At 45.8% G+C, this 24530-nt stretch overlaps 1 protein-coding gene across 4 annotated transcripts in view; it reads left to right on the top strand.

Moving 5' to 3' along the window:
* Positions 1 to 18035, top strand: part of AGRN (agrin) — a 591795-nt gene extending 573760 nt beyond the window's left edge. For 3 of the 4 annotated variants that reach the window (XM_069241113.1, XM_069241112.1, XM_069241114.1), the window contains 2 exons: positions 11694 to 11797; positions 13304 to 18035. In XM_069241113.1, the coding sequence (XP_069097214.1) occupies positions 11694 to 11797; positions 13304 to 13461 (262 nt within the window). In that variant the 3' untranslated portion in view covers positions 13462 to 18035. The remainder of the gene's footprint in view (positions 1 to 11693; positions 11798 to 13303) is intronic. The other variant, XM_069241115.1, reaches the window with a different exon arrangement.
* The last annotated feature ends 6495 nt before the right edge of the window (positions 18036 to 24530 follow it).

The raw sequence follows: 24530 nt of genomic DNA, 5'->3' as shown, positions 1-24530 counted from the left end.
CTGTGGTAGAATTTTCAAGACCATGGCATGATGATACTAAACTTTGACTGCGCTGCAAGGACATGCCAAAGGCATTACTTTACTACTCAGATCTTTGTAACATAACATTAACAGTCGTGCAATGCTTGATTTGCCCATTATTTATCGTTCATAATATGCTTCAATGCAACATAAAAAACGTGAGGATGGAAATTCAACTGTGATCTCTAACAGAGTGTGACTGTAGGATCCTGATCACTCAATCACTCCCTCTTTCTCTCAACATACAGAAACACGTGCACAAACACACACTCACATCCATCACCAACCAGCCACTGTTCTCTTTAATTCTGTCTTGTGGCTCCCATAATATCCTTCTGGATTCCGCCTGTATGAGGTGCAGACCACCAAGGAGTCTGGATTAGGTTAAGATGTCAGCTGGGAGAGGGGTGGAGGGTGGTGTTGGTAACATGCCTCGCTGGAGTGGGTCCGATGCTTCCATCTAACACTTTGGCCCAGGCTTGTACACGCCTGGGCGGAATCTACAAGAGTGGGAGACTACGCCAGATCACGTGATGGTGGCAGACGTGTTCTCCTGTACTTTGTGTGTAATGTGTGAAATATTAATTCAGCTGTCAGGAAATGCGTCCTTGGCATGGTTACCCTCTGACTTTTTGCCTTTGCTGATGCTAAGTTTTGATTTGAAAGTGTGCTGAGGCCTGCTAACCAGGCCCCAGCACCAGTGTTCTTTCCCTAACCTGTACTTTTGTTTCCACAATTGGCACACCCTGGCATCCAGGTAAGTCCTTTGTAACTGGTACCCCTGGTACCAAGGGCCCTGATGCCAGTGAAGGTCTCTAAGGGCTGCAGCATATCTTATGCCACCCTGGGGACACCTCACTCGGCACAGACACACTGCTTGCCAGCTGTGTGTGCTAGTGGGGATAAAACAACTAAGTCGACATGGCACTCCCCCCAGGGTGCCATGCCAACCTCACACTGCCTATAGAGTATAGATAAGTCACCCCTCTAGCAGGCCTTACAGCCCTAAGGCAGGGTGCACTATACCATAGGTGAGGGCATAAGTGCATGAGCACTATGTCCCTACAGTGTCTAAGCAAAACCTTAGACATTGTAAGTGAAGGGTAGCCATAAGAGTATATGGTCTGGGAGTCTGTCATGCACGAACTCCACAGCACCATAATGGCTACACTGAAAACTGTGTAGTTTGGTATCAAACTTCTCAGCACAATAAATGCACACTGATGCCAGTGTACATTTTATTGTAACATAGAGGGCACCTTAGAGGTGCCCCCTGAAACCTTAACCGACTACCCGTGTAGGCTGACTGGTTTTAGCAGCCTGCCACACACCAGACATGTTGCTGGCCACATGGGGAGAGTGCCTTTGTCACTCTGTGGCTAGTAACAAAGCCTGTACTGGGTGGAGGTGCTTCACACCTCCCCCTGCAGGAACTATAACACCTGGCGGTGAGCCTCAAAGGCTCACCCCCTTTGTTGCAGCACCCCAGGGCACTCGCTGGTGGAGTTTCCCGCCCCCTCCGGCCACGGCCCCACTTTTGGCGGCAAGGCCGGAGGAGATAATGAGAAAAACAAGGAGGAGTCACTGGCCAGTCAGGACAGCACCTAAGGTGTCCTGAGCTGGGGTGACTCTAACTTTTCGAAATCCTCCATCTTGCAGATGGAGGATTCCACCAATAGGATTAGGGATGTGCCCCCCTCCCCTCAGGGAGGAGGCACAAAGAGGGTGTAGCCACCCTCGGGGCTAGTAGCCATTGGCTACTAACCCCCCAGACCTAAACACATCCCTAAATTCAGTATTTGGGGGCTCCCCAGAACCTAGGAACTCAGATTCCTGCAACCTAAGAAGGAGAGGACTGCTAAGCTGAAAAACCCTGCAGAGAACACTGAGACACCAACTGCTTTGGCCCCAGCTCTACAGGCCTGTGTCCCCACTTCTAAGACACTGCTCCAGCGACGCTTTCCCCAGGGACCAGCGACCTCTGAAGCCTCAGAGGACTGCCCTGCATCTAGAAGGACCAAGAACTCCCGAGGACAGCGGCTCTGTTCACCAAAGACTGCAACTTTGCAACATAGAAGCAACTTTGAAACAACTTGCGTTTCCCGCCGGAAGCGTGAGACTTGACACTCTGCACCCGACGCCCCCTGCTCGACTTGTGGAGAACAATCACTTCAGGGAGGACTCCCCGGCGACTGCGAGACCGTGAGTAGCCAGAGTTGCCCCCCCCCCCTGAACCCCCACAGCGATGACTGCAGAGGGAATCCCGAGGCTCCCCCTGACCGCGACTGCCTGCTTCAAAGACCCGACGCCTGGTAAAGGCACTGCATCCGCAGCCCCCAGGACCTGAAGGATCCGACCTCCAGTGCAGGAGCGACCCCCAGGTGGCCCTCTTCCTTGCCCAGGTGGTGGCTACCCCAAGGAGCACCCCCCTTGCCTGCCTGCATCGCTGAAGAGACCCCTTGGTCTCCCATTGCTTTCTATTGAAAACCCGACGCTTGTTTGCACACTGCACCCGGCCGCCCCCGTGACGCTGAGGGTGTACTTTCTGTGTGGACTTGTGTCCCCCCCGGTGCCCTTCAAAACCCCCCCTGGTCTGCCCTCCGAAGACGCGGGTACTTACCTGCTGGCAGACTGGAACCGGGGCACCCCTTTCTCCATTGAAGCCTATGCGTTTTGGGCACCACTTTGACCTCTGCACCTGACCGGCCCTAAGCTGCTGGTGTGGTAACTTTGGGGTTGCTCTGAACCCCCAACGGTGGGCTACCTTGGACCCAAACTTGAACCCCGTAGGTGGTTTACTTACCTGCAAAAACTAACAAACACTTACTCCCCCCAGGAACTGTTGAAAATTGCACTGTCTAGTTTTAAAATAGCTATATGTGATTTATGTGAAAACTGTATATGCTATTTTGCTAATTCAAAGTTCCTAAAGTACCTACCTGCAATACCTTTCATTTGAAGCCATACATGTAAATCTAGAACCTATGGTTCTTAAAATAAACTAAGAAAATACATTTTTCTATACAAATACCTATTGGCCTGGAATTGTCTCGGAGTGTGTGTTCCTCATTTATTGCCTGTGGGTGTACAACAAATGCTTAACACTACTCCTTTGATAAGCCTACTGCTCGACCACACTACCACAAAATAGAGCATTAGAATTATCTCTTTTTGCCACTATCTTACCTCTAAGGAGAACCCTTGGACTCTGTGCATACTATTCCTTACTTTGAAATAGTGCATACAGAGCCAACTTCCTACATTGGTGGATCAGCTGTGGGGTACAAGACTTTGCATTTGCTGGACTACTCAGCCAATACCTGATCACACAACTAAATTCCAAAAATTGTCATTAGTAACTGATTTTTGAAATTTGAGCTATTTTTCTAAATTTTTAAAAGTCCTGCTAGGGCCTTGTGTTAGTCCCTGTTAGCATTTCTTTTAGAGTTTAAAAGTTTTGTGAAAGTTTGAATTAAGTTCTAGAGATAGTTTTAGATTCTTAAAAAGTATTCCAACTTTTAGAAACATAATGTCTAATGCAGAAGAGAGTGTGATGGTACTCGACCTCACACCTTACCTCCATCTTAGAATGAGGGAGTTAAGGTCTCTCTGCAAATTAAAAAATATTAAAGCTGGTTTAAACCCTACCAAACTACAGCTCCAGGAGCTGTTGGCAGAGTTTGCCAAAGACAACCCCTCTGAGGATGACCTCCTAGAGGAAGAAACTAGTGATGTGGAGGAAGTCCCACCTCCAGTCCTAGTTAGGGAGAACAGGGCCCCTCAAGCCCTGTCTCCAACTGTGATAGTCAGAGATGCTGTTTCCCTCACAGGAGGGTCCTGCACCTCTGGAGTCACTGAGGATAGCCTCAGTGAAGATGACCTCCTGCTAGCCAGGATGGCTAAAAGATTACCTTTAGGGAGACAGCTCCTAGCCATAGAAAGGGAAAGACAAGAGATAGGCTTAGGTCCCATCAATGGTGGCAGCAACATAAATAGGGTCAGAGATTCTCCTGACATGTTGAAAATCCCAAAAGGGATTGTAACTAAATATGAAGATGGTGATGACATCACCAAATGGTTCACAGCTTTTGAGAGGGCTTGTGCAACCAGAAAAGTAAACAGATCTCACTGGGGTGCTCTCCTTGGGGAAATGTTCACTGGAAAGTGTAGGGATAGACTCCTCACACTCTCTGGAAAAGATGCAGAATCCTATGACCTCATGAAGGCTACCCTGATTGAGGGCTTTGGATTCTCCACTGAGGAGTATAGAATTAGGTTCGGGGGGCTCAAAAATCCTCGAGCCAGACCTGGGTTGATTTTGTTGACTACGCAGTGAAAACACTGGATGGTTGGATTCAAGGCAGTGGTGTAAATGATTATGATGGGCTGTACAATTTATTTGTGAAAGAACACCTATTGAGTAATTGTTCAAATGATAAACTGCATCAGCATCTGGTAGACCTAGGACCAATTTCTCCCCAAGAATTGGGAAAGAAGGCGGACCATTGGGTCAAGACTAGGGTGACCAAGACTTCCACAGGGGGTGACCAAAAGAAAGGGGTCACAAAGCCTCCCCAGGGGAAGAGTGTTGAGACATCCAAAAATAAAAATAGTAAAGAGTCTTCTACAGGCCCCCAAAAACCTGCACAGGAGGGTGGGCCCAGAGCCTCTTCACAATCCAATTTTGAGTACAAGGGTAAAAACTTTGATCCCAAAAAGGCCTGGTGTCGTAGCTGTAATCAGCCTGGACACCAAACTGGAGATAAGGCCTGTCCCAAGAAAAGTTCCACTTCTAACTCTACTCCAGCTAACACTGGAATGGCTAGTCTTCAAGTGGGATCAACAGTGTGCCCAGAGCAAATCAGGTGTCACACTGAAGCTACATTAGTCTCTGAGGGTGGGGTGGATTTAGCCACACTGGCTGCCTGGCCCCCTAACATGCAAAAATACAGGCAGCAGCTCTTAATTAATGGGACAAGTGTAGAAGACCTGAGGGATACAGGTGCCAGTGTCACCATGGTGACAGAGAAACTGGTTTCCCCTGGCCAATACCTGGCTGGAGAAACTTATACAGTCACCAACGCTGACAATCAGACTAAAGTACATCCCATGACTATGGTAACTTTAGAGTGGGGAGGGGTCAATAGCCTGAAACAGGTGGTGGTCTCCTCAAATATCCCTGTAGACTGTTTGCTTGGAAATGACCTGGAGTCCTCAGCATGGGCTGAGGTAGAACTGAAAACCCATGCAGCCATGCTGGGTATCCCTGAACTGGTGTGTGTCAAGACAAGGGCACAGTGCAAGGCTCAGGGTGAAAAAGTGGTGTTGGAGCCTGGAAAAAGGGCCCAACCCTCCAAGAGGAAAGGAAAGACAACTGGGGAACCAGTTGCAACACAACAAGAAAATGAGAACCTCCCTTCTCAGGAAGAAGTTCTGCCCTCTGGGGGAACTGAGCCTCTGGAGTTAGGACCTTATCAGGTTGAGCTCCTAGGCCCAGGGGGAACCTCAAGGGAGCAGTTGTGTAAGGGGCAAGAAACCTGTCCCTCTCTTGAAGGCCTTAGGCAGCAAGCTGCTGAAGAGTCCAATGGAAAGAAAACAGGAACACATAGGGTCTATTGGGAAGATGGACTCCTTTACACTGAGGCAAGAGATCCCAAACCTGGTGCCACTAGGAGAGTGGTAGTGCCTCAGGAGTTTAGGGAGTTCATTCTGACCTTAGCCCATGATATTCCTCTTGCTGGGCATTTGGGACAGACCAAGACGTGGGAGAGACTAGTCAACCACTTCTATCGGCCCAACATGTCCCAGAAAGTCAAGGAGTTTTGTGTCTCCTGTGCCACCTGTCAAGCCAGTGGTAAGACAGGTGGATACCCAAAGGCCCCCCTCATTCCACTTCCAGTGGTGGGGGTCCCCTTTGAAAGAGTGGGTGTGGACATAGTGGGTCCACTTGAACCTCCCACAGCCTCAGGGAACCTGTACATACTAGTAGTAGTGGATCATGCTACTAGATACCCTGAATCAATTCCCCTTAGGTCGACTACTGCCCCTGCAGTAGCCAAGGCACTCATTGGCATTTTTACCAGAGTGGGTTTTCCTAAGGAGGTGGTGTCTGACAGAGGTACCATCTTTCAGCATACCTGAAACACATGTGGAATGAGTGTGGGGTGACTTACAAATTCACCACACCATACCATCCACAAACCAATGGTCTTGTTGAGAGATTCAACAAAACATTGAAAGGCATGATCATGGGGCTCCCTGAAAAACTCAAAAGGAAATGGGATGTCCTCTTGCCATGTCTGCTTTTCGCTTACAGAGAGGTGCCTCAGAAGGGAGTAGGGTTTTCCCCCTTTGAACTTCTGTTTGGCCACCCTGTAAGGGTCTGGGAGAGACCTCTTCATGAGCCTACGCAAGATATAGTGGCTATGTACTAGGCCTACGTTCAAGGATGGCAGAGTATATGGAAAAGGCAAGCAAAAACCTTGAGGCCAGCCAACAGCTCCAGACGTTTTGGTATGACCAAAAGGCTGCTATGGTTAAATTTCAGCCAGGGCAGAAAGTCTGGGTTTTGGAACCTGTGGCTCCCAGGGCACTTCAGGACAGTTGGAGTGGCCCTTACCCAGTACTAGAAAAGAAGAGTCAGTTCACCTACCTGGCAGACCTAGGCACTAGCAGGATCCCCAAGAGGGTGATCCATGTGAACCGCTCTTCCATGACAGGGCTGATGTGAATCTGTTAATGGTAACAGATGAGGACCAGGAAGCTGAGAGTGAACCTCTCCCTGATCTCCTCTCCACAGACCCTAAAGATGGCTCAGTTGATGTAGTGATCTATTCAGACACCCTCTCTGGCCAACGGCAATCTGAAGGTCCTACAACAGTTTGCTGAGCTCTTTTCCCTAACCCCTGGTCAGACACACCTGTGTACCCATGATGTGGACACAGGAGACAGCATGCCTATCAAAAACAAAATATTCAGACAGTCTGACCAAGTTAAGGAAAGCATCAAGGTGGAAGTCCACAAGATGCTGGAATTGGGAGTCATTGAGCACTCTGACAGCCCCTGGGCTAGCCCAGTGGTCTTAGTCCCCAAACCTCACACAAAAGATGGAAAGAGAGAGATGAGGTTCTGTGTGGACTACAGAGGACTTAATTCTGTCACCAAGACAGATGCCCATCCCATTCCAAGGGCTGATGAACTGATTGACAAACTAGGTGCTGCCAAATTCTCAAGTACCTTTGACTTAACAGCAGGGTACTGGCAAATCAAAATGGCACCAGGAGCAAAAGAAAAGACAGCATTCTGCACACCTGATGGGCATTATCAGTTTACTGTTATGGCCTCTGGTTTAAAGAATGCCCCTGCCACCTTCCAAAGGTTGGTGAATCAAGTCCTTGCTGGCTTGGAGTCCTTTAGTGCAGCTTATCGTGACGATATTGCTGTCTTTAGCTCCAGCTGGCAGGATCACCTGGTCCACCCGAAGAAGGGTTTGAAGGCCCTGCAATCAGCAGGCCTCTCTATCAAGGCATCCAAATGCCAGATAGGGCAGGGAACTGTGGTTTACTTGGGACACCTTGTAGGTGGAGGCCAAGTTCAGCCACTCCAGCCTAAGATCCAGACTATTCTAGACTGGGCAGCTCCAAAAACCCAGACTCAAGTCAGGGCATTCCTTGGGTACTGGGTACTACAGGAGGTTTGTGAAGGGATATGGATCCATAGTGACAGCCCTCACAGAACTTACCTCCAAGAAAATGCCCAAGAAGGTAAACTGGACTGTAGAATGCCAACAGGCCTTTGACACCCTGAAACAAGCAATGTGCACAGCACCAGTTCTAAAAGCTCCAGATTACTACAAGCAGTTAATTGTGCAGACAGATGCCTCTGAACAAGGGATAGGGGCAGTTTTGTTCCAAACAAATGATGATGGCCTTGACCAGCCTGTTGCTTTTATTAGCAGGAGGTTACTCCCCAGGGAGCCATTGAGAGGGAGGCCTTTGCTGTGGTTTGGTCCCTGAAGAAGCTGAGACCATACCTCTTTGGTACTCACTTTGTAGTTCAAACTGACCACAGACCTCTCAGATGGCTGATGCAAATGAAAGGTGAAAATCCAAAACTGTTGAGGTCTTCCATCTCCCTACAGGGAATGGACTTTATAGTGGAACACATACCTGGGACTGCCCATGCCAATGCAGATGGCCTTTCCAGGTTCTTCCACTTAGAAAATGAAGACTCTCTTGGGAAAGGTTAGTCTTATCCTCTTTCGTTTGGGGGTGTGGGGGGGTTGTGTAAGGAAATGCCTCCTTGGCATGGTTACCCCCTGACTTTTTGCCTTTGCTGATGCTAAGTTTTGATTTGAAAGTGTGCTGAGGCCTGCTAACCAGGCCCCAGCAACAGTGTTCTTTCCCTAACCTGTACTTTTGTTTCCACAATTGGCACACCCTGGCATCCAGGTAAGTCCCTTGTAACTGGTACCCCTGGTACCAAGGGCCCTGATGCCAGGGAAGGTCTCTAAGGGCTGCAGCATATCTTATGCCACCCTGGGGACCCCTCACTCAGCACAGACACACTGCTTGCCAGCTGTGTGTGCTAGTGGGGATAAAACGACTAAGTCGACATGGCACTCCCCTCAGGGTGCCATGCCATCCTCACACTGCCTATAGAGTATAGATAAGTCACCCCTCTAGCAGGCCTTACAGCCCTAAGGCAGGGTGCACTATACCATAGGTGAGGGCATAAGTGCGTGAGCACTATGCCCCTACAGTGTCTAAGCAAAACCTTAGACATTGTAAGTGCAGGGTAGCCATAAGAGTATATGGTCTGGGAGTCTGTCATGCACGAACTTGGTATCAAACTTCTCAGCACAATAAATGCACACTGATGCCAGTGTACATTTTATTGTAACATAGAGGGCACCTTAGAGGTGCCCCCTGAAACCTTAACCGACTACCCGTGTAGGCTGACTGGTTTTAGCTGCCTGCCACACACCAGACATGCTGCTGGCCACATGGGGAGAGTGCCTTTGTCACTCTGTGGCTAGTAACAAAGCCTGTACTGGGTGGAGGTGCTTCACACCTCCCCCTGCAGGAACTGTAACACCTGGCGGTGAACCTCAAAGGCTCACCCCCTTTGTTACAGCACCCCAGGGCACTCCAGCTAGTGGAGTTGCCCGCCCCCTCCGGCCACGGCCCCACTTTTGGCGGCAAGGCCGGAGGAGATAATGAGAAAAACAAGGAGGAGTCACTGGCCAGTCTGGACAGCCCCTAAGGTGTCCTGAGCTGAGGTGACTCTAACTTTTAGAAATCCTCCATCTTGCAGATGGAGGATTCCCCCAATAGGATTAGGAATGTGCCCCCCTCCCCTCAGGGAGGAGGCACAAATAGGGTGTAGCCACCCTCAGAGCTAGTAGCCATTGGCTACTAACCCCCCAGACCTAAACACACCCCTAAATCCTGTATTTAGGGGCTCCCCAGAACCTAGGAACTCAGATTCCTGCAACCTAAGAAGAAGAATACTGCTAAGCTGAAAAACCATGCAGAGAACACGGAGACACCAACTGCTTTGGCCCCAGCTCTACAGGCCTGTCTCCCCACTTCTAAAGACACTGCTCCAGCGACGCTTTCCCCAGGGACCAGCGACCTCTGAAGCCTCAGAGGACTGCCCTGCATCTAGAAGGACCAAGAACTCCTGAGGACAGCGGCTCTGTTCACCAAAGACTGCAACTTTGCAACAAAGAAGCAACTTTGAAACAACTTGCGTTTCCCGCTGGAAGCGTGAGACTTGACACTCTGCACCCGACGCCCCCTGCTCGACTTGTGGAGAACAATCACTTCAGGGAGGACTCCCCGGCGACTGCGAGACCGTGAGTAGCCAGAGTTGACCCCCCTGATCCCCCACAGCGACGCCTGCAGAGGGAATCCCGAGGCTCCCCCTGACCGCGACTGCCTGCTCCAAAGACCCGACGCCTGGTAAAGGCACTGCATCTGCAGCCCCCAGGACCTGAAGGATCTGACCTCCAGTGCAGGAGCGGCCCCCAGGTGGCCCTCTCCCTTGCCCAGGTGGTGGCTACCCCGAGGAGCACCCCCCTTGCCTGCCTGCATCGCTGAAGAGACCCCTTGGTCTCCCATTGCTTTCTATTGAAAACCCGACGCTTGTTTGCACACTGCACCCGGCTGCCCCCGTGCCGCTGAGGGTGTACTTTCTGTGTGGACATGTGTCCCCCCCCGGTGCCCTACAAAACCCCCCCTGGTCGGCCCTCCGAAGACGCGGGTACTTACCTGCTGGCAGACTGGAACCGGGGCACCCCCTTCTCCATTGAATCCTATACGTTTTGGGCACCACTTTGACCTCTGCACCTGACCGGCCCTGAGCTACTGGTGTGGTAACTTTGGGGTTGCTCTGAACCCCCAACGGTGGGCTACCTTGGACCCAAACTTGAAACCCGTAGGTGGTTTACTTACCTGCAAAAACTAACAAACTGCCTCCAGGAACAGTTGAAAATTGCACTAAGTGTCTAGTTTTAAAATAGCTATATGTGATTTATGTGAAAACTGTATATGCTATTTTGCTAATTCAAAGTTCCTAAAGTACCTACCTGCAATACCTTTCATTTGAAGTATTACATGTAAATCTTGAACCTGTGGTTCTTAAAATAAACTAAGAAAATATATTTTTCTATACAAATACCTATTGGCCTGGAATTGTCTCTGAGTGTGTGTTCCTCATTTATTGCCTGTGGGTGTACAACAAATGCTTAACACTACTCCTTTGATAAGCCTACTGCTCGACCACACTACCACAAAATAGAGCATTAGAATTATCTCTTTTTGCCACTATCTTACCTCTAAGGGGAACCCTTGGACTCTGTGCATACTATTCCTTACTTTGAAATAGTGCATACAGAGCCAACTTCCTACATCAGCTATGTTGGGATGTAAGCTCTTTACATTCCAGTTTAGGTCTGGTATATTTATATACATAGAGTTTGGCAGGCTAAGCAGGGAAGGAAGGTTTACAGGGGTTGTATACCAGTAATAATGATCACATTGAAAAGTTGGGCTGACAGGGTGTCCATGCTCCTTAAGTTAGTGTGATCAATTTTTCGTTGTGGATCATGTACCACAAAGATGTATGTGTTAGCAATTACCAGTCTTTGTAGCTTCTGCTTCCCACAATAGGTGTTACTATGGGGACAGTGGGACAGGAGATGCTGCTGGAAGGTACCAGACATAGCTATGCATGCTTCCACTTTGTGGGCGTTGGAGTGGGGCTGTGGTTGTCAAAGCCATCTGCATGTGAGCCCCAAAATGCACGAGTACCTATTTCTACCACCATGTATGAGTATGAGGAACGGTGTATGGGTTAAGTTTCTGAAAGAGCATTAAACTACCCAAGTTTATCACACCTGCCCTCGTGATCACTGTATAGTGAATGGTGAAAAGTGGACAGTGGTTATAGTAAACATATCCAGCAGAAAGCACTAGTAATCTGCAGTCCAAGGTTCTTTGGTGAAGCCTCTGAGATGCTATTTCTTTAAAACAGCCTAATTTCCCTCCATTTCAAACAAGGCCGTACAAAAACACAGGTGAAAGCCAGTAAAGATATGATGTCAGTGCCTTGATATGTGAGCAGAACAACTGTTTGTTTAGAGACTGCACTGTTTTTTTCTGTTTCAGGGAAAACCGAGAAGGAACTCTGCAGGTTGGCAATGAGGCCCCTGTCTTTGGATCGTCACCCCTGGGAGCCAAGCAGTTGGACACAGATGGAGCCCTTTGGCTTGGTAAGAGGGCCCCATGGGGTTTCAAAAACTGAAGTGGGAGAAATGTGGGCTTCAGAAGAACAGAGATGGTTGCAAGCAGCTTCAAGTGTCTGCCAATCGGAAAGACTGCTGGAACATCCGCTATGATAGGCTTATGCATATCATAGCGAAGTCCTGGCTGCCTTCCCTAGTAGCTCACACCATCTCCATTCTCTACTATTAAATATAAGCAGATGAGGGTCACCTACAGGGTTAGGCATATATTAGAAGACACCCCGCTCTCTCCGTGCTGCCATCCTTCTGATGCTGGTCGCAAGAAATGTCAATGGTATTTGTCTCCACTGGGTTCCTAAAACATAATGTACTTAGTCTGTGACTTTTAGCTAAAAAATACATAAATAAATTGATAAGACACCTTCTCCAGAAAATTACATGCATGAGGTTTGTCTCATGCTCTTACAGGAATGGTTGAAGATCTCATATGGGGTCGTTTGACAATCTGGGAACTTTTTCATCACAACACTTCCTGGAAAGGTTATTGCACAACATTCTACTTGGCATGTATATTATCTACAAAAATCTTTAAAAGCTTACTGGCCTTAAAGCGGTCGCTCCATTTTTGATTAATTTATCTGTCATCCGAATTCTGCTATCTAAACTTCATCTAACATGTGTTCTTTAAGCACAAATTTTCAGGGAAAAAGGCAGAATTAAGCGAGGTTATTCTTACAGGATGTCCACAGAGAAGCCAGGAAAATATTTTTCAAGAATCACAGCCCTTTGTAAGGACTTCCCCCAAAATGGTGATCCCACAGAAATCTTTTCCAGGTTTCAGCATTGCCACCTGGCCCAGCCTGTCATTAGGAAAATCGTATATTGCCCCATCCTCTGTGGAAGATGTTCAGCAGTTCCTTACTTTATAATTCACGTCAATATACATCCACTACCTTTTACTTTTTTCTATTTATTTACAAAAATCAAGGCCTCATTCCGAGCAGTGGTGTAATTCACATTAGTGTGAAACCGGATTTTGCCTCCCAGTCGACATTATGAGTAGCTTGCAGACTTCGCACTGGTCTGGCGTGTCTCTTTCCTGCATATATTTCCAACTTGTTACATTTTGTGCAGGGTAAAACTGCAAGATTTTAAGTTTTGCAACTCGCAACGGGGACATGTGCAACTTTACTGCGTTCTCCTCCATTATAACCTGCAACACTCGTAATGGGGAAGTAATACCATGCGGGGGGAAATGCAGTCAATAACATTGTTATTTCCACGGGCGGTATTACCCATCAGTTTTAACACGAAATTCGGAATGAGATTCTGAGTGCAGCACTATATTTAAGGGGAGCTAAAAAGCCAGGAATGGGTGAGTTTCTTGTAGCAGGCCTAGGTAAACTTGACAGCTCCTTTTCCATCAGTCTCCAGGGTTGAAGTGCATTGTGGATCTACTTAATGTTTTGGCACCTGTGGAAGTCCATTCTTCGTCCTCTGCCTAACATCTATGTTTGTTTCAATGCTTTGCAGGTGGAATGGAGAAGCTGAGCGTGTCCTACAAGCTGCCGAAGGCGTACAGCACCGGCTTCATCGGCTGTATGCGGGATGTGCTGGTGGACCAGCAGGAGCTGCACTTGGTGGAGGACGCCTTAAACAAACCCACAATATTACACTGTTCTGCCAAATAATCCACAGACATTACTTACCATTCCTCCGCTGGTGCTGTGTCCGTCCCCATCTCCTCCCCTCTTCCCGTTGCTGTTTTTTTTCTTTTCTATTTTTGTAAATGTATGGCTTTTTATATTTTGTGAGGGGGGAGAGAGAGAGGGCCCGGAGTTCCTCCTTTGTTTTTCCTTTGTTCGGCTGTTTATATTTCAAGTTGGACCAATTCTGCTGTTGCAAAAAAAAAAGAAAGAAATGCCACAAGCAAACAGAGAGGGAGGCACTTGCAAGAGGTGTGGAGGAGATGCACTGACGCTGAGCAGACCCCTTGTGATGTATGCACTTGCAATGGATATGTCCTTAGAGAATGTGTGAAGAGGGCGTTTCTGGTCCAAACCTTGTTCCCTGGCCCTGGGAATGCCAGAAGATGGCGGTTCTTGACAGACGTTCTTCTTTTCCATGTCAGCTCGTGAGAGATGTTTAGTAGAAAATAGAACACCCAGTTCCCCAGGTTTTGATTAAGTTATTTGCATAGTGCAACTCCCCTCTTGCCCACCACATCCACACCGTCTCCTGCATTCCCTTTTTGCTCTGCGCCATGTAGTGGGTTCCCTGCAAAGGGCTGCTGTCCAGAAATTTGTCAAAACCCTGGTTCAGCAGTGACCACTCTCGGCGACAAGTGTTACCTGGTGAGTATACTGTGGTCCTCACAGTTCACCAAGAGTGCCGTCGCCATGTGCACGCTCCAAGGGCTGTGTGACCCACGCTAGGTTTCTTTGCTGCAGCACATTAATGGACGCATGTCCCTTTGCCCTCCCTCCATCTCCAGTTTACATGAGGTTTGTGCATTTATACACTGAAAGCGCCACGTAGCTTGGACCTCCACATTCTGAGGGGGCAGCGTACTTCCTCGCGTGTGCAGCTTCCGCCATTTGTTTACCAAAACCCCATCTGGAGATGTTATTTTTCGGTATTCTAGACATGTTGGTTTTTAAATATTTCTTTTAGAAGGCAAATGACCTTTTCAAACCCCACCTGTGTTTATCTTTACCCCTCCTGTCCCTTCTGTTCCTTTTTCTGTGGCCCCCACCCACGCCTTCCCCTTACCCCTTACACAAAAGTATTTGTTTTTATTGTTGGTATGATTGATTTGACGCAAAAGCATTCCTTTTAAACTGCTCTGAAGACAGTACTGTAACACTGGGTAGGAGGTTTGGAAATGTGTACATATTTTATATATTTATAGGTATATATAATGCAGTATATATCCATGCATACACATACATGCACACACAGTCCACATGCACCAAGGTCTTCAGTTCATTTCATACTTAGCTTGAGAAAGACACATTCTCGGGCTCACCCCATTGTGTAAATTTTTCCATATACCTGAGCTGTGGCTAGCATGGCTTTTTACATTTTTTGTGTTACTTTTTTTTTAGAGATTGATTTTAGCCAGAATTAAACAAGCCCCAGTCGTAACACCTTAACTCTTTTTTTTTTTTTTTTTAATTTTGAAATGCAGTTGGAAAAAAATAAACTTGAATCTGTTTGCCTTTGTTTTTGTAATCTTGAACATTTCACGATTGGGCTCATCATGGTTGTTTGAGGTCATGCAGAAAATTCAAAAGTTTATTTTTTTAGGAAAATAAAACTGAGCTGCAGCCCGATAAAGCATGTAAATTAGAATCCCATGTACATGGACTTCATGGTCCTACAGTTTAGCCTTCAACTCTTCTTCCGTCTTCGAGCATCAGGCAAACGGCTGCACTACCAGTCATATGAAGCGCAACAGAGTTGTGCAGACCTTTTACCATTTTATGGCACTTTTCTCTGTAATGTGATAGAAATCCACTGCGTACTTATTTTTATGACAATTCTTGGACTCTTCAGATCAGTTCTCTAGAGTTTCGATCTGGATTTTCTGGAGGCGAACACACAAACATATATATTTGTAAATCTTCCCAAACTTAGAATACAATTGTAGTAGTCTGTTTTATGGGCCAGCGGAAGAAGGTGTACACCTCCATGAAGTTAAAATTAGGACATGTTGCCTTGGCTCTATGCACACAGCATGTGTGGTAGACTGTGTGTGAAGTGCCTGATTCAGCAGTGATGTAAGCTCTCTGGCACGCCTGCAGATAATTCCACAGAACAGTCAAAAAGGCTTAATTGCAGGGTCAGAGCTATCTACATTTCAGAAAAACAAACGGCCAGTATTGAGTTAGGTCAAAAAATGTTGTCTTACGTCATCATATGGTTAATGCTTGAATCGTTAGCAAAATGATGTCCCTCACGCTAAGTTTAGTGAGTGGCGACTCAAATTCACGAAGACTGGTTGTTTCACAAACGTATAGAGGACTTTGGCTGAGATGAACATCCTAATAGATGGGGAGTGAACAGAACTACAGAGACTTAAGGGGACCGGTAGACCCCAGACTAGAGTAGCATTCCATCAAGTGACTTCCCTGTTTACCACAACAAAGTGTTGGTGGCTGCCTTCCAATTCACTCCAGTAACAGCTGTTTACTTCTGATACACGATAAATCCCATGACAGCCTCTGCTTTAAGAGGAATCCTGTGTTCAGCTTTGAAATTCGGGAGGGTGTGCCCCAGAGACTGATCTTCTACATTCAGCTTGGATAGAGCTGGTTATTGAGATAAGTCATACTGGAAAAGGGGCTTCCAATCAGAATGCACATTTTGCTGCCAGGAAGTTGTATGTTCCGGTCCCCTTGGGTTAGTGCTCCCCAATCAAGTTATTTGACTAGTTTGAGCATTGGTTGCTTGACTGAAAATAGGTAACCTTTGAAAGCAGTGGCAATACAGAGCCAGGCCAGATATTATCCATATCTTCCTAATGACTGTCCATCTACCCGGACCCTAGAATAACCAGTTATTCTTAGTAAGTGGCCTACCATAGAGTGCAGGTGTTCGGGGATTCAGTGCCTGTTGTGCTGTTTGAAGCTTACATAATAGCCATACCTATTCTGAGACTTTAACAATGCTTTGATGGCTAGTATGACACCTTGGTAGGTATCCAACCAAGACGGCTATCCGGAGCCAAGAGCATCATGTAACTGGTCGCACAGGACCCAATCAAGGTGATATTAAGGATATTTTTTTCTATAGTACTACTTAGTATTTTCCACATCCCCCTAGAAGGCAGAGTAATAAACCCATGGTATGGGTTAAATAGCAATAATTTCAGTGTGGTGAGTGGGCAGTATATGCAGTTGGCATTAAATAGTACCCAAAGAGCATTTCAGTTAACATATTAGCAAGAAGCTGGCATTGAAGGGTATACAACCAAAGCTACATTCATTGGGCGAGAGAGTGAATATGTAGTAGTGATGATCTCAGTAGTATGTGAGGTATTGTAATTCTTCCATCGTCAGCTAGCCAGACTCCTCTCCTATACCCTTTGATTCACAATATGCTGCATAGCCTTGAGGTGGCTTGATGCTGAAAGTAATAAGCACTCACTCTCTTGAAGATGAAACTGGTGGTAACATCTCAACCGCATGTTAATCCGGACTTCATAGGTGGCAGTTAAACCGTAGCAGCAGGAAAACCAACAGTCTGCTTTCCCACCTATGAATGGTTCTGTCCAGATGGTAAACCTGGATGGGATGAGCTAATCGCTTTGTTAGGGATGTACATATATATATATAAATATAGAGATTAATTAATCTTTCGATAAGTCATCCTGCTTCCATCAAATCCAATTTCCTTTGAAGCAAGTTTTATTGCCGATGTTTAATGACCAAAACCATAAAAATTGGTGTTGGTTCGGATCAGAAATGCCTTAATCTGAACTTTTCCTCTATCCAAAACCCATTGGAACCACGTTTCTGTTTCATAGCAGAATAAACCGCGACCACTATTGGATGTCCAAGGTCCTTGCACTCTGAAGGGTAATTTACTGGTTTTCATAACTAGTGCATTCAAAAATATTCCACATTACAATTTGTGTTTTTTCCCCTCACCTGTTAGTAATCTATATTTTATCGGTCAGTGCTATTTAGTCATGTTTCATAAGAGTTCTGAAGGGCAGTAGCATTCACCCCCAAAGTTGTCACTCCTGTTTGTGGAGGCCGGCCTTTAATCTTTGAAGACACTGGAATGGTTATGATTTTTAAGCATCCCCTCCAGGCCACAAAAAAACTTAATTTCACCTACCTGTGGTGTTTTAAGCCACTTATTCCTCTAAAACCCGACTATACTTGCAGACTACCTTAAAGATTGCATAAAACATGTTAATTAATGAGGGGATTCCTAAAAAATAAGAAGAACCGCTCCAAATTATTACTTTTATTTCATCTATGACGCATTATTGATGACTTTAGTGGAATCTCGAAGATTTCACAATCTCATAGACCTTAATGGAGGTTCACGCCTTTGAATTGAAAGGCACCTTCCTAATTCATGTTTTCAAAGAGAAACCTGTAATGTCACATGTTTGGGACCTTTGGACTATGACACTCAAGAATGTACAGCATCCCATTGGCATGTTATAACCATGACTAACTTTATTACTCGTGTCTTTTTGTCCAGTCCCAATCACCAGGAAATAAAGTTGTAAAACCTTAAAAAACCACATGTACTTGTTCTCTGCCTCTTGCTTGTGTCTCATGTTGTTGACTGTCTCGTTGTGCACCATAGAAGATGGTTGTAATTCAGAGGGGCCGAGGGGTGTCTCTTTGCCTGCTCCTTGCTGCAGTTTAACCATGGTGGATCTACAGGCTTCAGAAGAACCCTCTGGCAGAAGGGCCTTTTGTTATTCCTCCTCTTAAAAATCTATTCATCGCCTGCGCTGGAGACACCACGCCTTATCCTGCTAATCAAACTTGCTTTTTTTATTCTAGTTTATAATAAATATTTGTTTTTTAAATTATTGTCCTTGAATATCTCATAGACCCTTAGAAACTGTCCTAGAGTTTTCAAAACGTTTTAAAACCATTACTTTTTGTGAGTATGTCTAGAAGGGGAAAGTGCAACTCTAAACTCCTGGCACATTTGAAATGTTCTGATATGACACAGTTTGGGAACTTAGTAATAAAGCCTGGCTTTAGCTTGCTGTATATTTACGGTAGTTTCAGTTTCCTTGTACAGTATATGCCATGTGGTTATTTCCTAAAGTATAGAATCAAAGGTCGGGTGGTAAAGAAATGTGTCCGCTTCTCAAAATTTAAGGTAAATTAGGGATACTTGTAGAGAGCCGGAAAACCTGTCCGAGGTAAATCCTAAGAGGGAATGTGGAAAATCACAAATTCTGATGTGGCCTTGCATGGGGAGAATCTCATAGTGAAGCTATTGTAGACATGCTTGGCAGATAACATGAATGGTAGAGGAAATCCTTAGTACTCCATGATGGAAACGTCTATCAGTCGATGGAAACGTCTATCAATTCATCAAGACGTGAATCAGAAGATATCTCTGGAGGTTGTATATATGGAGGATCTTGAGGAGAGCTAACAGTATGGGTAGAACAGGAGAGAACCCTTGGGATGGGAGGAGCTACATTGGAGTCAGTTATTGAGCGTGAGGTTGATTTGCCCCTTGTCACACCCTCATGTATACCTCATACTGAGTTGTACTTGAGATGTAATCCGTTGTGTAAATGTCTGCAGTCTTTTTTTTCCCAAATGAGTCACAGGAACTACTGCTACTGGATGGTTCACACTTCAACCTCTGGCACACAGAGCTAACTTAACATGAGCTTTTGGGGTCTAAACCACGCTTTATGACTTATGAGCACGCTCTGTTGCAAAAAAGGATTTCCTTTACAGCTAAAATGCCTGTTAAAAATGTACCCTCTTGCAGAAAGTTTTGCTTCTGAACTTAAGCGACGATAGAAGAAGATGAAACTTTTTCATATTGTAAGATAGGCTGCACCACTGAAGGGCAAGAGTTGTGTTAATGTTTTTAAAACAGAAACGTCACATTCTTTCATTCTCAAAGCAAGCAATGGTGAGCGAGGTCTCAAAAAACAGGTCAGATGACATTAAATAAGATATTCAGATATTTGATCAGAAGTTGGCGTTTTCTCTCTTGGTTGATTGAGCTTAGAAGTCTCGAATAGTTTCTCTGCAACAACTGAGTTCAATTTGCGAACTGTGAGATCTTTGCTAGCATAAAACTTCTTGATCTCTTTCTTACTAAAAAACGTGATTTGAGGGTTTTAGTGATTGTCGGTTGACATTATTTTGAGTCTTTTGAATATTGTGTTTTGCAGCTGTTTAATACCGCCAGAGAGAGAAACCTTGCTGTCTTTGGAGCCTTTGATGCTTTTTAAGTCGCTCTGCTGAACTGCTTACTAAGGACTTGGCTCAGATGTGTTTCGTGTCACAGATTACAGTTATGTTCGTGCTTCTTGTGTTTAGTGTAATTTGTGAGTGCCACTTTTGCCACATATGTGGTTCTTGACTCTGCGATAGTTGATTATAAATTGGTTGTTAGTGCATCTACTGGATTCTCTTGTATTGTTTTTTTTGTTCAAGTGTGTTCAAAATGTTAAAGTTTAGCCATTTAACATTTGCCAACCACTCCACGATATCACATTAAAGTGATGGATTAAGTGTTAAGACTGCTTGAGTGCAACACAATACCACGTGCGTGTACTTTGGCCCTGTGTTGCCTGTGTGGGTACCTTGTTGTGCCTTGGGTGATCTGTTCTGCTAGCTGCCAGAGGTGCTGATTCTGCTCTGTTACACGTGTTTAAGTTGTCCTTTAGGTGTTCTGGCGTTCTGGTTGAATGTAGTGCTGCTGTGACTCACATGTTGTGCCCTTTGCACTGTTTGTCAAACTACATTGTGGCGTTGGTCCATCAGTTGTTGTTCTGTTGCATTGTTGGACCCAAGAAGTGTATAAAGAGATTCAAATGTGTTTAAGTACGTTTTCACTATCTGACGAATTACAGTCATTGTATTATCCTGCATTCAAACCCTAATTACGTACAAGACAAGTGGGCTGAGGAATATCTGCTCTGTACCTTTGTACACCATGGCCCTTTCACCGACAGGTAGACGGGGTCTTGGGTATAGATGGCGGGTACATTAAACATCTTTAGTTGCTCTGAATGGGTTTTGATCCCTAAACCCAACACATCTCAGGAGCAGTCTGGGAGTAATGCATGAGGAAGAAGCGGTGATACAGGGTGGTGTACCCTAGCAACACCGTAGCATCCCTGTGGTAGTGGAGTGACTCTAAGCCTGTTATGTTGTTGAAACGGTGCATGTCAGGCATTTCTTCCGGGTACTGGCTGTTAAATGGGTACTGTCACCACCTGGTAGATACGGTCATCAAGGCAGCATTTACAATTGCATTAAACTCCATTCCATCCTGTTCCCTTTGTAAGTTTGATTTTCTAGCGATGGCTTGGTCCAGCAAGACCCTTCCAAGCGATGGTGGCAGGTTTGGAAATCAGAATATTGTTAAGCTCGACGATCCAGTTCGTTGGCTTCCTGTATTAATGCGTCCATTCCAGTGGCATGTATTTAATTTGCAGTCACATGTTGAAATCGCTCCTGGCCCACTCAGCCTTTCATCCTTCCAATGTCAGTAAAATGAGTACCATTAATTGAGCAATAAGCACCTGCTATTAGCAACAAAAAAACGACCTTTAGGTGAACACGTGCTTGTGGCATGTACTGTTAATTACACTCAAATTAAGTGTTGGTCTGATGCTCCAATTAATATCGAAATTGCTAAAATGATATTTTTAAGCAAATCACAAATAAGCCAGCTGTGCACAAAAAAATGTCCACAAGATTAAATTGCCTGAAATCGTAAACGACATTTAGGAACCATTATTTTTGCTTTGTTCGGGTTCTTTAGTGACTCTAGAAGTCAGGGGAAACAATTCAGTAGGTTTGAGCTAAGGCTGCTGAGAATCTGAAAAAGCCCTTTATAGCCTGAAAAACCCAACACTCACAATAAACTGGGATACTCAAACAAAAAAGTTGATGATTTTTGGTTAGCAAAAATATATAGTCCCCGTTAGTCCATGTTTCACTGAGTTCAAGCGCTGGCCCCAGGGCTAGATGGCAAGTTAAAACTCTGTATGGACTAAGAATCAGACTTCCAACTGAGAAGGAAGTGGGGTGGGCTACACAGCCTCAAATGCGGGGGCTCCCTTTTTAGCCCACAACTGCCCTCCCCTCTCCTTTGTCTGCCAGCCTTAAGGCATCCATGCCAAATAATGGGTCGTATTCGAAATGGCAGGGGTGATGCTGCTTAAGCTACCAGCTTGAACAGACACAGGGACCCTTTGTCTTCATGTGACAGTACTCCAGCCGCAAGCCTGAAGGCAGACACTGGGATCCTATCTACATGTGACAGCACTCCAGCCGCAAGCCTGAACGCAGACACTGGGATCCTATCTACATGTGACAGTACTCCAGCCGCAAGCCTGAAGGCAGACACTGGGATCCTATCTACAGGTGACAGTACTCCAGCCGCAAGCCTGAAGGCAGACACTGGGATCCTATCTACATGTGACAGCACTCCAGCCGCAAGCCTGAACGCAGATACTGGGATCCTATCTACATGTGACAATACTCCAGCCGCAAGCCTGAACGCAGACACTGGGATCCTATCTACATGTGACAGCACTCCAGCCGCAAGCCTGAACGCAGACACTGGGATCCTATCTACATGTGACAGTACTCCAGCTGTAAGCTTGAACAAGATTCTCTCTACATGCCCCGGTACTCAAGCTACAGGCTTGAATGTAGACACCAGGAACTTCTATATCTGGGATGGTACTCCAGCTGCAAACTTGAATGCAGACGCCATACTGCTGCTGCAATCTACAATGGAGACACCAGGATCCTTTCAGTATATCAATCTACGTGTGATCGTGCTTCAGTTGTAAGTTGGAGATAGATACAGGGATTCCTCTCACACTACATCTGATGGTACTCCAGCTGCAAACTTGAATGCAGACACATGGGTGCTTCTCCCTTTGCAAGTGACATTACTCCTACTGCAAGCTTGAATGCAGACACCGGGATCCTCTCACTCTACTTGTGACAGTACTCCACTTGCAAGCTTAAATGCAGACACCGGGATCGACCCACACGTGACTACTTCAGCTGCACGCCTGAATGGAGCCACCAGGATCCTCTGTTTGTGACTGTACTTCTGCTGCAAGCTTGAATGCAGACACCAGGATCCCTTTGGTCTACACATGATGATGCTCCAACTTCGAGCTTGAATGGACACAGTGGGATCATCTCAGTGGACACGTGACAGTACTGCAGCTGCAGGCGTGAGACATTTTGAAAGTTAGAGAATGAAATCGGATAATCATTGTTTCTCTTCAGGCCTAGTATGAATGGGTCAGTGCAAACGTTTTCTGTACAACTGGTTGCCAAAGCAGAGGGTGGCAAATATAATTTTGCCCATGGTGCAAACAAAATGTGTGCACCAGACATGACTTGGTACCAGTTGTAGTAAGAAACATGACTTTACCACCTGTTCCTCTGCGGACACCAGCACATGTGCATTTTTCTATGGAACTAGTTCGGGTAATGGCGATGATACTATAGTGTCCTGCCAAAATAGTAGTATATCTCAATTCTTGGGAGAGATGAGAGGCAATGTTTGTGTTTGCCATGTATAAGAATCACAGTTTGTGGTTGCATGCTTCGGATCTGTGAAAGAGTTAGGAAAGATTCTGAGGTTGTCAGTAGGCCATGTACCACCCGGCATGGAACTTCCCGTCAAAACACAAAGGGCCCGATAATGAGTGGATCTGGTTTTCCGATCCTTGACTAAACCCTTGTTTGCACAGGGGTCAGGATTACGAGTTGTGTGGTATTTGCCCATATCTGGTAACTACTGGGTGCGTTAAATATGCCACCCTTTGTTAAATTTTGGCAGGCCAAATCTTTCAGAATAACATGGGAAAACTACGGTGTTTACTGTACCATGCAGATTTTTAGGTGCATGTTATTTCCAGAAAGCTGTAAAGTGCTATATATCGCACCCTCTAAATAATGTACCCCAGGTTATTGTTTATCTGGTACAATAAAACGTACATAGATTGCTACAAACTCAGAATCAGTGCCTAAATGGAGAAAGTGTCTTCTAAATGAGGGCCATGCTGCAATATGTAGCTAATCTAGGGCTAGTCAGCCAATACAGGTTTCTCTCTCGGTGTCTTCACGAATGGAGTGTCATGCCAAAAATGTCTTTGTGATAATAAAATTTGCAAGGACCATAACAATTGTTGTTGTCCCAAATATTGTAAAATTCCGCAACCGTTTCTTTTCTTTTTTTTTTTTTTTTTGCTCAGGTCCTAATGGCTTCTCAACTGCCAGAAGATGTCTATATTTCGCAAATAATTTATATATGAAATTGGCAAAGTTAACTACTCTATGGGTGCTGTGAATGGGCTATGAAGTTTCCCAGTGAGTCCCACTTATTGAAGGCAATCGGTTTAGTCTTGATAAAGTAGACAATCCATGATCTCCATTGGCCTCTTAACTTTCGAAAGATACTGTTCTGATCCCTACAGCTCAAGAGCAAGACAAATTATTGATTTTATGTCCCTCTGGTTAGGAAAAGAGAGAGAAGGTTCAAGTGTCTCACTTTAGAGGGAGTGCAGGACAACTATCGGAGAATCCTTTGTGCAGTAGCTGGAAACATTGAGATTGGATTGATTACCACCATATCTGGCTAGGAGCAGGGAAACATTCAGGTGACTCACAAGAGGTTAATCCTCCTCCTTGATAAAGTTTAATGAACTTCATTATCGCTGATTTCCGTCATAACTAGTACCCGATGCTGCTTCACCTTTCTGGGTCCCACAGAAAAAGAAGGCTTCGTCCTCTAAGCAAAGGCAAGCACTCCCTTAAGCTCTCCTTGGCAGAGGCCACATGTGCCTTGCTGAAGCCTGTTGAGATGCTGGTTGCATGTTGGGCAGTCATTCAGTGTCATTGATTGGCCCAGCAGAACTAAACAAAGTTTTAGACTGCACACTAGCAGGGTGGCAGGTTATGCGCTCGATAGCCACTGGCACAACTACAGGTACTAGTGTAGTAAATGGTGGTGCCCCTGCAATATAGACTTCCTGCACCGTGTGAAC

Source organism: Pleurodeles waltl, chromosome 6 (assembly GCF_031143425.1).
Source record: "Pleurodeles waltl isolate 20211129_DDA chromosome 6, aPleWal1.hap1.20221129, whole genome shotgun sequence".
Classification (NCBI taxonomy): domain Eukaryota; kingdom Metazoa; phylum Chordata; class Amphibia; order Caudata; family Salamandridae; genus Pleurodeles; species Pleurodeles waltl.
This window is presented reverse-complemented; position numbering and strand designations above follow the sequence as displayed.